Raw genomic sequence first — 16,294 nt, 5'->3', positions numbered from 1 at the left:
AGAGATCACCGAAATTTTCTTCATTTCTCCTTTGGAATGAACTACAATAACGAGAGAAAAAGATGTCTTGTAAAGTTGTTCACGTCAACAGCTACTGCTCGTAGATAAAGGGTTTTTTCCTTTGGCAGGTAGTGTGATTTGGGAGGCGACTTTCGAGTAAGACGAGTGTCTAAAACCTGGATTATCTCTCATCGAAGAGAAGAATTCCTATTCTTGTTGTTCCGAAAAAACCCAAGTGATTCCTTCTCAATCTGGGCAATCCTACCTCGAGAAATGCTCCTCTATGTCTCGTATTTATATTAATAAACAAGCTACAAATAAGAAACGAGCCTCCCGAGAGAAGAAAGCACGGGATTAAAAAAGAAGGGGAAAAACCCCATTTTTATTCCAATATTGGATAGTATGACAAAAGTTGAAAGGATCAAACACAAATAGGGTTACAAAAAGTTGTAAATTTTTATTCAAAAGCCCTTTTCATTGCATAGTTGCAATTGTTCCTAGGCCTTAAACTGCATCTGGAGAGCCTCAATGACCTTCTCGTCAACTTGGAAGGCCTTGGTGAGAACGTCAAGCGAGATGGGCGGCTTAGATCCAAACACAGCGTTGGCAATGGTGATGGTGCCTGGGTTTTGGCTGCTGAGGCCAGCGAAGGCAAGGGCTGGGCCATGTCCTACGTTGAATTGGAAGTGAATGAGGCCAATGGGGAACACAAACACATCTCCTTTGTATAGCACTTTGGTGAACAGCTTGTTGTCTGGATTCGACGTCACGAACCCGACTAGGAGGCTGCCTTCCACGACCACGAGAATTTCGGTGCCTCGTGGGTGCGTGTGAGGTGGGTTTAACCCGTATGGAGCGTAGTCAATACGAGCTAAAGAGATGCCAAGGGTGTTTAGTCCGGGGATTCGGTCGACGTTTACTAATGTCACGTTTGAGTTTTGTCGATTGTTTGTGCTTCCGGGAATGTTGAGTCCTTGGAATAAGAAGTCTTCGGCTTTCACTAGCTTCGGGTCCTTGCAGAACTTCCCGTTCACAAATACTATACTCAACAAAAAACAAGTTCAAAATATATTAGATTTGATAGCATTTTCACTAGTAGATGTTGACTATTTTGGCTTGTCACATATCAATGTCAACCTCACAATTTTATAAGGGATGTTTCGTTTCCCTCTCCAACCGACGTGGGACCTCACAGTTCTCCCTAGATGCCTCGTTAGCCTCACGATTTTATAACGCGTCTGTTAGGGAGAAGTTTCTACACTCTTACAAAGAATGTTTCATTCCCCTCTCTAACCGACGTGGGATCTCTCAATCCACCTCCTTCGAAAACCCAGTATCTTCACTAGCACACCGCCCAGTGTCTAGCTCTAATATCATTTGTAATAGCCCAAGGCCACCACTAATAGATATTATCCGCTTTAGTCCATTACATATCTCGATCAACCACACAGTTTTAAAACGCATCTACTAGGAAGAAATTTCCACACCCTTATAAACAATGCTACATGGGACCTCACAGTCCAACCCATTAAGGGTCCAGCATTCTCGCTAGCACACCGCCCAGTGATGAGTTCTAATACCATTTATAACAGCCCAAGGCCACCGTTAACAAATATTATCCATTTTAGCTCATTACAACCTCACGATACTAAAACGCGTCCACTAGGGAAAGGTTTCGTCCACACCCACATCACAAATGTTTCATTCCCTTCTCCAACCGACGTGGGATCTCATACCAAACCTACCCGAAACAAACATCGACTACGAGACATTTAAGCTAAAGAAAGAGAGAACAATGTACCAGCAGATTTGGGTTCATCAACAGCAACACAGAAATCTTGAAGAGGACTTGGATCAAAACAAGAGACAAGCATAGCAGCTTGCAAACCCAGAAGAACAGCAAGTGAAAGAACACCAAATCTTGCCATTTTTTGGCTTTTGGTGAAGCAAGTTTGTATTGTTTAATTGGTGAGAAGCCTTGGAATGGATTCAATTGTATTTATAGAGCATGGATTGAATTGGTAAGTAAATTATAAAAATTTCAAGCTTACCCACTAAATTGAATAATGTGCTCCAACCTTGAACATTTCTTCAACTACTCCATTTTAATTAATCATTAAATTGAAAAAAAAAATTGTACTAATTAATTTCTTGATTAATAGAGTTGATTTTTGGTAAAAAAAAAAAAAATTATATGTAAAATGATTTCTTGATTAATCATTAGTCGAGAACATATCGAAATTTTAGATGTCTAGTTTGACAGTTTATTATAGTTATTGAGTGTGTCACAATGGAAGTGTGACAAATTTCTCCGCTCGATTTAGCTCTAACAATTCAGGAAGCGTTTTTTACCCAATTGAGGCCTGAAAAAATTAGTGCATCTACTGACTCGACTGGGAGTATGAGCTCGGTGAGTTTTGTGTATGGAAATGATGCATACATACAAAATTATGTGTATGATATGCATTTTTCAACTCAATAAGAACAAAGGCGTTCAAGGCAGTTGACAACGCTATAGAAAAATGATTTTGAGTTAAAAATTGTAATTTAAATTAAATTTTAAAAGAACAATAAACAAGAAATAATTTAATTTAATGTAACAAGCAATAACCTACTCTTATGTTGATTTTTCAACGATTTTGGTAAGAGAAAGAGTAAATTTTCTCCGCACACATAGAAGAATATTGACTATTTACGACAAGAAAAAACTCTAAGTCATTTTCGACCCGTTCAACTTATAATCACTACAGAATACAAGATAACGAAACTTCAAACATTCCACCTTATTTAAAAATTGTAATCAATGTCTTGACCAATTGAAATTATGCTCGAGTTAGCAACTCGATCGTAAACCAACATAGATTCAAACATATACTGATCCCGTTTTAAAAATTACCTGATTTTATAAAATTAAACCGCTAAATTTCTTTATTTTATTATTTATTTTTTACCCATATTCTAAAAAATGAAAAAAAAATATATATATTAATTTTTTAAATATTATGGGGACTAATTTAAGCTACTATAGTTAAGATATAGTTAAATTGGTTAGGTATATTAAGATATTTTGGATATTTAACAAACTTAAACTAAATGATTAATTAAATTTATTTGCATTGATTTGGTCGGCATAAATACATATTTATTCTTATATTTAAATCAACTAATAAGAGGATGACACGTAAACTAATTAGTTGGAGATTTGTCAATCAATTACCTAAAAGTTGAGAATTGTTAAGACGTATTTAAAAACAATACATATATTATTTATTTATATTTCTATATATAAATATATTTTATTTATTTGTTTGTTTATATTTGTCAACCAAAAATGACATAAGGAATTTTTTTTTTTTTATTAATTTGGTAAAATGTCCCTAATACAAATTATTTGCCACGTGTCATATGTATACACGAAGGAGCAAGGAGGTGTCTTTGAATTGGCTTTTTATTTATTTATTTTATTATTATTTTTTAATAATTGAATCAATCAAAATGACTTAGATTTAAAGTCGTGTTTTCGCAAACACAATTATATATATATATATATATATATAAACGTTTAATTAAAAATATTTATTTTTTTAGTATTTAATTGACATCAAATTGTCCGGGAATAGCCCAGCTTGAGAATCGGGCGCCCTCGGCGTTCGAATTGTAGTCTGGAGAAGCGTCCTCAGCGACGGACTGGGCACAAGTCCCCTGGAAGGGGGCGCCAGAGAGGGTGAGGCCCCGTTGCGCTTGGACCCTGTCGCACCACGAGGCGCTGTCAACGAGTCGGGTTGTTTGGGAATGCAGCCCCAATCGGGAGGTAAATTCTGTCCAAGGCTAAATATGGGCGAGAGACCGATAGCAAACAAGTACCGCGAGGGAAAGATGAAAAGGACTTTGAAAAGAGAGTCAAATAGTGCTTGAAATTGTCGGGAGGGAAGCGGATGGGGGCCGCGAGTTTTTTTTTTTTTTTTTTTTTTTTTTTTTTTGTATAAATAGACTTAATTCTAGAATTACGGTATGAGGCCTTCTTCGACCATTTTTTTAGCTTGTCTCTGACATTCATGACCACCTTTTTATCCTAATATTGTTTGTGTTGAATGATGCATTGTCCTTCCCAGTGGCATAACTACACTTATTGGTTATGGTTGTAACTGATTTGCCTATACTCTTGGTCAAGTCTTAAAGGCTCGTTGTTACCTTTACTCTCATCTTGTATTGTCTTCTTAATAACACGATCCATGCTTTGTGATGTCATCTCATATTCTGAGATGTCATTTGCTTTCGATGCACGCTTATTAAGAATTGGCCCATGAGTCAACTTTATCATTGAGACATTCCAAACATTCATCATCTGAGTACTATTGAGACATGAACCCTCTCGTGTCTATGTTGAGTGAAAATTATCAAAATACCCTTACACTGCCTCTCGATGATGACCTAATTCCACCACTGCCCACTGCTACCTCACCACCTACAATCACCACTGATTAATGTTCCTTTTTTAACCAACAATTCAAATTAACCTTCAAAGGTATTTGATTGACAAATCTTCAACTAATTAGTTTACGTGTAAAATCGGCTAGAATTTGCGAAGTGACCATGGAACGGAAACACTAGAGTCAGGCTCAAGTTGCCCGAGTAACTCCCTCATTTTTTTATTATCAAACTTCGTGAATCTTGAACTGTTGTCTTCAATTTGATGAGTTGGAGCTGACTATCGTAAGGTAGACGATGACCAATCCACTTGGACCGATCGGTGGTCGGTCCAGTATAATCAAACTCGTTTCCCTCTTTAAGCACAGTTCACCTGTTTTTAACTCGAATTTCAACTCGATTTTATCGATATCCATAATTTCTGATAGGAAAAACTTTACGAAGAAGAAAAAAAAAAAATAATAATAAATAAATAAATAAATTGGAGAGTATTTATTTGATAAGAAACAAGAGCAACCGCCGATGTCTCACTCTTCCCTCCATTTCACTCCGAGCAATGAACCCGTCTCTTCCATCTTCCAACCTAACCTTCCCCAACTTTCTGCTCTCAAACCCTAACCCTAACCCTAATTTCTCTCTTCCCGAATCTCGTGATCCTCCTCTGGACTTGTCTTCTTCTCTTTCCTCCCTCAGAAACCTCATCCATGTCGCCAACCAGACCCTTCAATCTCTCTCCTACCTCACCCTCATCCAAACCCCATCTGCTAAGCCTGACGATTCCGGTTTCGTTCAGTGCAATTTTGATCGGCGCCACCGTGTTCCGCCGCATTCTCTCTTCCACCACTCCCTTCTTTGTCCTTCCGCTCCTCCACCTCGTATCGACCCGACTCAACTCCTCCAGTCCTTGCTTTACCCTCGAACGCTTCAATCGTCTCGTGAATTGGTTAACGAAAAGCGCTTCCGTCAAACGATGCCGGATTCTGATGCCGACCTTTGTTTCTCTCTCAATGATTATTCTGATGGAAGTTCCAATTTCTTCTATCTCGATTGCCCTGGCGTGGTTGCCTTGTCTAACCGGGATGAAATGTCTAAAGTCTTCACTCTCCCTCGTGTTTTGGCTGTTGAATGTGCTAATTTTGTTTGTGATGATGATGGTGATCGAGAGATGAAGAGTTCGTTGAAGGGGATTCGAATGCTGCCCTCTGATCTGTGGGCTCTTAGAAGTGAAGTAGAAATGTGGAATGACTACCCTAGTGTGTATTCGCATATTGTTATACGGTCCATATTGGGCTCAGAGATGGCCGTGGACAACCGTTTGAAGACATGGATCATTGCAAATTCTCCTCGGTATGGTGTTATTATTGATGTTGCTATGAGGGATCACATATTTTTGCTGTTTAGGCTGTGTTTTATGGCAATTTCAAAGGAAGCTATGGGATTTCAAATTGCGCTGGAAAATGGAAATGGAATGGAGGGTGGATCAGGGAACCTCAGTTTTAAGTGTCCGATTTTAGTACAAGTACTATTGTGGCTGGCATCTCAGCTTTCCGTATTGTATGGGGAGATGAACGGGAAGTTCTTTGCTATTAACATGCTTAGACAACGTATACTATATGCTGCATCGGGCTTGTCGCTTTTGCCATACGAACAAAAGCGAGTGGAGAGTCCAACTTTGCTAGAGGGCTCTCATAATCTAGTATCTAGTTTTAGTGATACACAGAGTGTGAATTTGAAAGAGTTGGATAAGAAGGTTATAAATAATGTCTATGTTACTGGAGAAGAAACGGTCAACTGCAGGGTGATTTTTGTGTCCCAAGTTGCTGCGGCTGTTGCAGCATTGCATGAACGTTTCCTACTTGAAGAAAAGATCAAAGCTTTACGCTTTTCTCATCTGCAAACTAAACATCAGCTGTATGTTACTTCTCCATATTCTGTTTTTTGGTTACTAGTTTTGATGAACTTGATGTTTTCCTTATTGCTATGATAGTTATATTCATTGATCCAACAAGTTTATGCTTGTATAATTCATGAGGTGGAAATTAATTGTTAGGAGACTTAGAGGAAATGGGTTTAAATCCATGTCTTCCTACCTAGGATATAAAAATTTTACGAGTTTCTTTGGCAACCAAATATTGTAGGGTAGGATGTTTGTCCTGTTATATTAGAAAGTGAACTCAAATTTGTCCGAACTTTCATAGTTATTAAGAAAAAAAAGATGATCGAAGGGATTCTACAGTCTTGTGTCTAAAAGAGATGGCCGAACAGATTCTAGAATCTGTCTTTGGAGCCCTTGTCATAAATATGCTTAAACATTTTAAGGACATCATTTCTATTTATACTAGCTGTGTCTGAAAATTTTGTCAACAGAATTCTTAGCACCTGGAGATTTAAGTTGCCTAGCCACTTAACTGGCTTTTGAAACTCAAATTAATGGTTGAACCTAGCACTATCAGCTCTAGAAAGTGGACTTTAGTTTATGTTTTTTTTACAGCAATAATTCTTGGAATTTAGGGTTTAAATTCTTGAAGTAATCTAGAAGTAATAGAAGTTTTCCCCTTTTATTGAATACAATTAATCTTCATTTTTCTTTCAGTTGCAATTTTATGGAAAAGGATGTTCTGAGTTTTCATCTGCTTCTTTCATCCAATTTAATCTGCACGTTTTGTTCCACTTGTCTTCATGATTTCATCAAAAGAATTTTCGTACTAAGAAAAGGATCTCACTTTTCAAGTAGTCAACTGTTAGAAACAGACTAATCCTTTAACTCTTTTAGGGTTTCTGAACATAACTATATCTGTCAAAGAGCTTGTGAAGAGCGTAAAAGACGGTGCAACTATAGACCTATAATTGAGCATGATGGACTCCCAAAGCAGCAGTCTCATGATGAGGTATTTCTGAACTCTGTAATGGTCTAGTCATGAATTATGTAGTTGGTATAATCAAGCATGTTACTTTCAGTTATCCTTCCACCTGGATTACTCTTCCTACCAATTTTCTCCATTCATTTGTTGGTGATTTGAAGTCTCGCCGAATCTTCTTATTTACTGCCCTGAATGGTACATCATGTTCCGAAAAATATTTTTTTTAAAATATATAAAAAAAAGCTTTCAATTCCTCTCTCTCTCTCTCTCTCTCTCTCTCTCTCTCTATATATATATATATATATATATATATTTTAAATTAACTTCTTGGAACCAAATCAAGCTGGTGCCTCTATATACTTATTTTTTGGGTGTGTATTGTAGAGTCTATTAGGAGCTTTTGAGATGGATGTTTTGCCGTTCTTTCCTTCATTTTGTGCATCTCCTCCCATTTTATTTTATGTTAAAAGAATATGTTTAGCAATAAATGATGAAGCAGGTGCTGATCATCTGCTTATTGTTCACTTACCCATGATGTTTCTTGGCTATATTTTATATCTTATGGGTTTAATTTTAATAAAAGCAGGATAGAGACAAGACCAAAACAAAAGAGGAATTGTTGGCTGAAGAAAGAGATTATAAACGTCGAAGAGTGTCATACCGTGGGAAAAAGGCAAAGCGATCAACTTTACAGGTAAGCAAGCAGCTTGTTCAATTTTACGTCGGCCATTGTTTTTGTTATCTCTCGTCTCTATTGGTTATTAGCCTAGGGTCTAACTGGGTATGGCATGATGATTCCTTTTCTTATAGCCTTTTATGGAAAATTGACAAAGTTCTTAATTAAATGATAATGCTTATCAAGAACATTTGGTGGTAATATCTTCTTAGGCGTACATTGTCACTTTTTAGAATATTATTCACAACTTTCAAGCTACTAAGATTGCAGCAACAATGGCCGAATTATGGAAGAGGTGAATCTGCAATGCTAAATAGACCATGAAACTATGTGATACCCATTATGTATTTTCGGTTCCTGAAATATGTTTTCTGACATCTGTTTTCCAACTTTTTCTATCAAACGTTTTTATGTTAGATGATATCCACACTCACGTGCTTACTAATTTTACCTTTCATGGAAGGTTACAAGAGATATTATTGAAGAATACATGGACGAAATTATGAAAGCTGGAGGGATTGGATACTTTGTGAAGGGAACTGAAGAGAGAGGGATAAAATCTGAACAACCAACTGATCATTACATTACAAGAGATAGTATTGCAGATGGGCACACAAAAGGAAGCAACAGCTCATATGGAGAAACTAGGCATCATACCTCAAGTCATTCCCGGAAGCAGTCTAACTATGATAACAGATATTCAGCATCCGAAAAGCCCCCAAAAGGTAGATATGGGCACTATGGCTCTCCAGAAGATGAAAGGAAAAGTGTCGGTAAAGACAAATATGATCGAGAACACTATCATAGATTCTCAGATCGAAGCAGTAGTCCTAGCCAGTCACACAAATGGAAGAGATATCCAAGTGATCGAGATGATGAGGAGCCAGCAGAAACCAGGCATCATAAATCTCGAGGACTGTCTTCTAGCAGCTCTAATTATCATGGTTTTAGATCATCTTCATCCTCAAGATCGGGGGGTGATTCTAGTGCAAGGAAGGATGGTCACAAGTTAAGAGCTAGTGATAGTTGGAAAAGGAACACAGCTGATAATCATAGTTCAGATTCTTCGGTGCTTAATTCATTTAATGATAGATATACCCCTTCCAAGTGTCATGACCAATTAGAAGATGATCACTCCACTGGCAGAAGATATGTAAATCCAGACGAACTTTAGTTTGCTGATCCTCAAATGAGGGGCTGTCCCGCAAATTGTGCCATACTTTTTAACATTACCAATGTCTACCTTGTGGTAAGTCTTTCTTTCATGCTACATCCCATGTGCCTTTAACTGTGACTTCTCTGACTTCTTTTTTTAACATGTTTTTATTCACACAACCTTGCAGCATATGGGCTTCAGATATTTTATCCTCACGTGTATCCTTCATAGTATCCTTGAAGTTTATCCCATTTGCTTATACATTAAATCTTGCAAAACTTATTCTTTCCTTTTTTTTTTTTTTTTTTTTTTTTTTTTTTTTATCCCCTCAGCAGGGATATTTGCCCTGAATGTTGCAGTAGCATAATTTGAACTCATCGTCACTATATCAAAAATGCCAATTTTACATCATCCTTTTCTGTTCTCAGGTTTTCTAATATTTCTGGACTAGTCACAATGACAGATAAACAAAGTGGTCGTATTGGCGTGGATTTTCCATGTCGTACGATTGTTTCTTTCTGTCATCATTTGCTATGGTTTCCACTACTCTGGGAAATGTTTTGGTGTTGCATAACTTGTCCTTTTCCTGTTCTCTTCAGTCATGATTGGTATCGGTCGTTTAAAGTCTTACAACGAATAATTAAAAAAACAATCATTGAGTAGACCAAAATTGTTCCCAGTTGAAGAATTCCTAGTTCAAGAAACTGAGATTAGGAAGTATGAGGGTGGTAGAGTTTCAATATGCATATTGATGATTTCACTTCAAAAACTTACATGTAGGTCATTATAGAACGGTACAGATCATTAATCTAGCATCTTAACAAACATTTTACAGTACCACACTGCTTGAGTTCAACCTTATTATTGATCTTATATTAGTTCTAACTTTTGTATTACTTTTAGTGTTCTACCAACAGCTCACAAGATCAGAGAAGTATGAAGGCAGTCTGCAAATAAACTTTATCAGAAACCACAATCCACAGAGTTTCAGATCGTCGGTTGCAGGCCGTTCCATCCTACATCATGCTGATAATTGGCTTCTTATCAGTTATAGAAGGGGTATGAATTCTGACTCCCTGGTATGTTTTTCTCCTTTTGGGCAGCCCATGTGAATATTAGATACATGTACAAAGCCTTTGGAGGAAAGGGATATGCAGAAATCTCTTACAAGAAGATAGCTTAGGAGTTTGTATAGGTAGGTATGAAACAGTTATCAGGTAAAGTAGGTAGTTTCTTCCATTTACTTACAAGTAGGAAATGTCTCAATTTCATACAAATGTCTTGGGAAATATTGTTAAAATCTGGATGTTGATAGATATTTTTGGAAAATTTATGAAAAGTAAAAAAAGAAAATCAAGAACATTAACTATGCAGTATTTCAATGAAGGATGATGAAATTGAATCTCCAATTGTAAATTGCAATGACTGAATTGATTCACTTTTAATTTTCAATGAATTGAATATGTGCAATTTAGTATAGAACAATATGGTTTGATTACATTAAGTTGTCGACAAACTATTGATATATCAGATGTAATTGAAGTTTTATTTAGAAATAAACTAGTGATACATTGATAACATACTTGAAGTTATATTATAGATATATTTTTGATATATCAATATTATAAATAAATGTTGATATACTCAATATTGTGCTTGAAATTACATTTAGAACGAGTATTAACGCACCAGTGATACACTAATAATATGATACACTAATAACGATATATTTGAAATCGTGAATTTTTAATGACTGATGCATACTATTGAATATTGAAATACCAATGTTATCTTTTATTTGAAGGAGTGTTTATAAACTATCGATACGTCAATACTAGTTTATATACTACTAATACATTAACAAAATATACTTAAAATGCATATTAATAATAAACTATTTACCCCATGAAAGGAACCAAGTTTGGGTGAACGTTAGGAGCACTTGAAGGTGAGTTAGACATGTTTAAGTTATTTAAACACGTTTTTTTTTTAATGTCCACATATAATAAAAAGTGTATGAAAACATGTTGATTGATAAATTTAGTTTATTATTAGTATAATGTAACAACCCGCTGTCCACATACACTCGAGGGTAATATGGGCATAAAAATAAATGGAAACTTAAGAATAAATTTACTAAAATTCATTAAGAAAATAAAAATATACAAACAACAGCTATTAAAAACTATTTAGAAGGTAGTTTACATTTACAATCAAATACAAAATAATACTATTTACTATTTAACATTTACAATCAAATACAAAGTAATGGTCGGGGTTGTATTTGAGGTTATGGTTCGGGGTCCTACTTGTGTCACCTCGTTTTCTCCAGCCTTGCTTGTGTCTTAACTTGACTTTAATGCACATTCTTCTTGGTGTGTTGGATGATGTACTATTCTCTTCAGTCGCATCATGACACTTATCTGTTTCAGCCCTCACGTGGTCAAATGGGAGCCAGTACCTACTATTTTCATAATATAGATGTAATACGTTGCACCAATTAGCAATTGTTTGGAGAGATGAGTGTCCAAAGGAGCTACATTGTCGATGTAGAGAGGTAGTATTTGAACTAATGATCCTCCTTTGAATTAGTAAAATGACTAAGGTAGCTACATGTGTATTGGTCCATTCTCGCTAGATTGGAAACATAAACATAATTGTCCATAACAAGTGGTATCAAGGTCATGCCTCTAATATAGATAAAATCTTCGAGTGACAACCATAGTGAATCTATGGTTGAACTTTCGAACGAGCAATATGGTATGAAGAGGAGTTGCACTAAAACTCGTCTAGTTAAAAAAGTAATAAGCTCAAGTTAAAATCGAAGGGATGACTATTTGAGGATACTTATGTCCAAAGTAGACAATATTATATCATTGTAGAGATACGTCAATGTGACACACAAGTAAAAGAGGGGTACAAGAATGAATTGAGCCCAAATCCGAATGAGAATCTGCATATATCAACAAAGTGATTAAGTTAAGCGTATTTTACTTGGAGTAATTCTATGTTGGGTGACATCCTATAAATTTTCCTAGGTTGCATGTGTGAGTGAGGACAAAACATGCTGAAAGGACTCGCGTTGATTTGTGGAAGTAGTCTTCACTCTTAGATGAGAAGAATAGATAACGTGATTATGTCGCATGGAACATGCGTTAGTGATTAAGTGCCAAATTAGGATTCCAAACCCTTTAGCCTTTAGGTTGTCCAATTAGAGTTTAAGTTGTTGGTAAATAGGCCTCTTAACAAAACCGTCCTTCTGGTTGGAAGAGAGAGTGTTTCGGGGTGTGTCCTAAATCAACCAAAAAATGGAAAGGAAACAGAAATGAAAACCCCGAGTTTTTCTGTCCTTCCAAAGAGGAAAAAAAGGGAGGCAAAGAGAAATCCATGAAAACCTCCAGGAATTTCTCTCCATCCCCAGAAAACACCCAAACCTTTAGTTTTGTCTCTCTTTTTTTGTAGGGTAAGTTCCATAATCCCCCATTGCCTCCTCTCTTTTATCATCGCACTTCCACAGTTGGTCTCCCCTTCCCCAACCTCCTTCTTCCTCTCCTCCGGCCGGGTCCTTCAATAACCTTGGAGGACCCAGGATCCTCCCTCAACCACTTCCATGACTTTGCTGCTTCCCTGAACTTCTTCTTCTTCTTCTTCTTCTTCTTCTTCTTCTTCGCATCAGATCCCCATCCATCCATCCGTCCATCCATCCATTACTTACACACAACTATTGATCCATCCACAATCTCACCATGAGTTGCTTTCCCTGCTTTTCGTCTAAGAGCAAGAAAGGGATCGATAAGAACAACGACAATTCCGCCTCCTTCTCCTCCGGCCACCGTACTCCGCCGCACCCTAAGTCCCCTGGTCTGTTACTTCTCTCTCACCCCCACCCCTCATCCTAAATCCATGCATATTCTTTTCCCTTCAACCAGAAAACAATAGGGACAATTTTTTTTGCATTAATCTAAATTTCCATGGAAACAACATTCTGGGATTCTCCTAATGTAAAAGTTCCCAACATTATTATCCAATAACAACGTAGAAAAGGGATAAAAGAGTCATTTCATGTCATATATTTCCATTTCTATTTGAACTAAATGTTTTCATGTCATTTATAGCACCAGAAGCAATCAAAACAAAGCCCACAGAGGAAGGGAAGGAGAAAGCACAAGAAGGTGAAAAAATAGATGCCCAGAACTTCACTTTCCGGGAGCTAGCCACGGCTACAAAGAATTTCCGCCAGGAATGTCTTTTGGGTGAAGGTGGGTTTGGGAAGGTCTTTAAGGCTACCCTTCAACCAAGTGGCCAGGTAACTAACTAAACCAACCAAATTGATTCGTTTACGACACCGTCAATCTAAACATAACTCAATAAAATCTGTATAAAAATGAAGGTGATGGCTGTGAAGCAGCTTGATAGAAATGGTATGCAAGGGAACAAGGACTTCCTTGGTGAGGTTAAGGCATTGAGCCTTCTAAAGCATCCAAATCTTGTGAAGTTCAATGGATATTGTGCAGATGGAGATCAAAGGATTTTGGTGTATGAATATATGCCTGGAGGTTCTTTGGAAGATTGTCTCTTCGGTATATTTTCTATCCCTAATGTGCCTTCTTCTTCTAAGATAGTGTGAGAAATAGAATCTAATATATTCATATATGTCATCAAACTATGATTCAATATTGGCAGACATAAAAGAAGATAGAAAGCCAATGGATTGGTTTGCTCGTATAAAAATAGCATTAGGAGTTGCAAAAGGATTGGAATACCTGCATGACCAGACGGATCCTCCCATAATATTTCGTGATTTGAAGTCATCAAACATCTTGCTCGATGAAGATTTCAGCCCAAAGCTTTCTGATTTTGGACTCGCAAATCTCAGCGGCGGCGGCGACAAGTCTCCGTTGCCGTCAAGGGTCATGGGCACCTATGGCTACTCTGCTCCTGAGTATACAAGAGGTGGTCAACTCACCGCCAAGTCTGATATATACAGCTTTGGAGTTGTGATGCTTGAACTCATCACTGGAAGAAAAGCTGTCGACACTACAAAACCAAATAACGAGCAGAATCTTGTTGCTTGGGTATGTTATGCTTTTCAATAGCATTTCGTTTTCTGTTTCTAAAAAAAATTAAGTTTCCCGCTAATTTCATTGTCTACCGTCCAAAAACATTTTTAAAATGTAAGCTAGATTTGAAAACTCCAATGGATGTGTAACAGGCACAACCATTTTTCCGAGATCCAAAGAGATTTCCAGACCTGGCCGATCCTCTCCTAGGACGGTTGTTCCCAGAGAAAGATCTGAATCAGGCCGTCGCCGTCGCTGCCATGTGTCTGCAAGAGGAAGCAGAAGTCCGTCCTCTGATCGCAGACGTCATGATTGCCCTCAGCTTCCTATCCACAACTCCGGATGAGAACCTCCGTCCGCTCCCTTACCCGCCGGAGCCTGAGGACGACGAGGACGACGAGGAGGACTACTCCTCTTCAGACTGTTCAGATTCCGATACCGAATCTCGAAAAATCGGAAAAGACAGCGCATCTGGAAACTTCACAAGTGCAAGAAACCACGAAACAGACATCTCAGATGACGAAGAAGAAGACATCAGTCCAAGAACTCAGAAACCTAAAAAGAAAAAGAAAAACAAAGAATCTGAGCAAAAACGAGTCGGATTCAAAGACGACGTACAACCACCGCCAAATCACTCCCGAAAGAACAGCTCCTCATCGAGCGATGGAGGCTCTTCAGCTAGAAGCAGCAACGCATCGGAAAATGAAAATAACAGAGATTCATCGAATAATGTAAATAGAAGTGATTCTACATTAGATCATAACAAGAGTAGAGGATCGCATTCTGGCCATGAAGCTCGACACTACGGCAGCGATTCCGACGGCGGCGAAGATTGAGACGTTTGTGGGAGGGGGGGGGAGGAGAATTGAAGGACACCAAGAGTGAAAATGTTTCCATTTTTTCTCTCTCGTAAGGAAAAAAAAAAAAAAAAACACACACACGCTATTTTAAGTCGAAATTAACTCTTCGATTAAATTATTTTTCTTCTCCTTTTTATTATCTTATAATTAAATGTTTATACGTCACAAAATTATACACATCTAAATCCAATTAAATAATTAAGTAAATCTATTATATAATTATTTTTCTTTCTTTTCTTTATAATTTTTAAACTCCTCTCGATCTATGTCGGTTTGTTAAAGCTAAAAATGTTCATTTAACTCGAGAGAGAATAGCTAAACGGGATCAAAGATCGGAGCTATATTCTTTGTTCACACCCTCGACTCCTCCCAAATCTTCGTCTCACACGTTAAGATACAAAATAAACTCACACTTGTAATTAAGGATTTATATTTATCCGTCACAAGATTATAATTAAAAATAATCCAACGCTATATATTAATACGCATATTTAATCAATTTAAAAAATGATAAATTAACGAGAATACTGTATACTTTGTAATTTGTATAAAAAATATCTTTAAAATTTCAACAAAGTCTAAAAAAACACGTTTACTTTATAGTTAGTTTTTTTATGTAACCGTTAGTACTTTTAATAAAACATTTTGAAGTTTAAAACTATGGTTACTGTTACTGCTATGTTTAAAATATATACATAAAATTTTAAAAGTAGCATTAACACCCTTTAAATTTATAATAAAAAATAAATAAAAGAAATCTTACTGCTAATATAGGGATGAAAAACGTCTCTTCCACACCTCATAAATTATCTCCAAATTTTTTAATATTATGTTTAAATCAAGTTCAGGCAAAGGAAGTAAGACTATTTTACAAATGGTTGAGACTCAATCTAGAGATGTTTCAGCTTATATTACTATTAATATAATTTTCATTACCGATTGACAAATATTCTTATCTACAGATCTATTCAATGCTAGAATCAAACTTGCTATTAACGTGGGTATCTACGTCTTGAGTAGGATTTGCAGCTCAAATTAAAGCCATGAAACAAATAGCCCGCAAATCAAAATTGGAATTGGCTCAAATTGTCGAATTAGAAGCCTTTGCGCAATTCGCTATCTCGATAAAGCTACTCAAAATCAATTGGCAAGAGGTCAACGATTACGTGAGTTGCTCAAACAATCCCAATTAGCCCCTCTCACGGTAGGAGAACAAATAATGACTATTTATACCGGAACGAATGGTTATTTTG

General features: G+C 36.8%; 3 protein-coding genes and 1 long non-coding RNA gene across 5 annotated transcripts; 2 read left to right on the top strand and 2 right to left on the bottom strand.

The window, feature by feature from the left end:
• Positions 1-354: 354 nt before the first annotated feature.
• On the bottom strand, positions 355-1,979 carry LOC111783905 (germin-like protein subfamily 1 member 7). Its single transcript, XM_023664721.2, has 2 exons — positions 1,802-1,979; positions 355-1,039 (listed from the first exon to the last, which is right to left on the bottom strand). The coding sequence occupies exons 1-2, from the start codon at positions 1,926-1,928 to the stop codon at positions 498-500; spliced, it is 669 nt and encodes a 222-aa protein (XP_023520489.1). The 5' UTR covers positions 1,929-1,979; the 3' UTR covers positions 355-497.
• A 2,958-nt stretch (positions 1,980-4,937) lies between these two features.
• LOC111793075 (U11/U12 small nuclear ribonucleoprotein) lies at positions 4,938-10,490 on the top strand. Of its 2 annotated transcripts, none has more exons than XM_087123572.1 (5): positions 4,938-6,339; positions 7,202-7,316; positions 7,876-7,983; positions 8,429-9,214; positions 9,309-10,490. In XM_087123572.1, exons 1-4 carry the CDS (start codon positions 4,985-4,987, stop codon positions 9,137-9,139), a joined length of 2,289 nt encoding a protein of 762 aa, XP_086979698.1. In that variant the 5' UTR covers positions 4,938-4,984; the 3' UTR covers positions 9,140-9,214; positions 9,309-10,490. The 2 variants fall into 2 exon arrangements, with proteins under 2 accessions (XP_086979698.1, XP_023530557.2); XM_023674789.2 differs by having other exon boundaries at positions 7,873-7,983.
• A 741-nt stretch (positions 10,491-11,231) lies between these two features.
• Positions 11,232-14,010, bottom strand: LOC147792994 (uncharacterized). Its single transcript, XR_015420837.1, has 2 exons — positions 13,885-14,010; positions 11,232-13,040 (listed from the first exon to the last, which is right to left on the bottom strand). It is a non-coding gene; the product is annotated as an uncharacterized LOC147792994 (long non-coding RNA).
• Positions 12,841-15,079, top strand: LOC111793751 (putative serine/threonine-protein kinase PBL25). The gene is made up of 5 exons (XM_023675780.2): positions 12,841-12,982; positions 13,237-13,427; positions 13,512-13,701; positions 13,805-14,196; positions 14,334-15,079. The coding sequence occupies exons 1-5, from the start codon at positions 12,868-12,870 to the stop codon at positions 15,015-15,017; spliced, it is 1,572 nt and encodes a 523-aa protein (XP_023531548.2). The 5' UTR covers positions 12,841-12,867; the 3' UTR covers positions 15,018-15,079.
• Positions 15,080-16,294: the final 1,215 nt, after the last annotated feature.

This window comes from Cucurbita pepo, chromosome 4 (assembly GCF_057944985.1).
Source record: "Cucurbita pepo subsp. pepo isolate OVF chromosome 4, ASM5794498v1, whole genome shotgun sequence".
In the NCBI taxonomy this organism is placed as follows: domain Eukaryota; kingdom Viridiplantae; phylum Streptophyta; class Magnoliopsida; order Cucurbitales; family Cucurbitaceae; genus Cucurbita; species Cucurbita pepo.
This window is presented reverse-complemented; position numbering and strand designations above follow the sequence as displayed.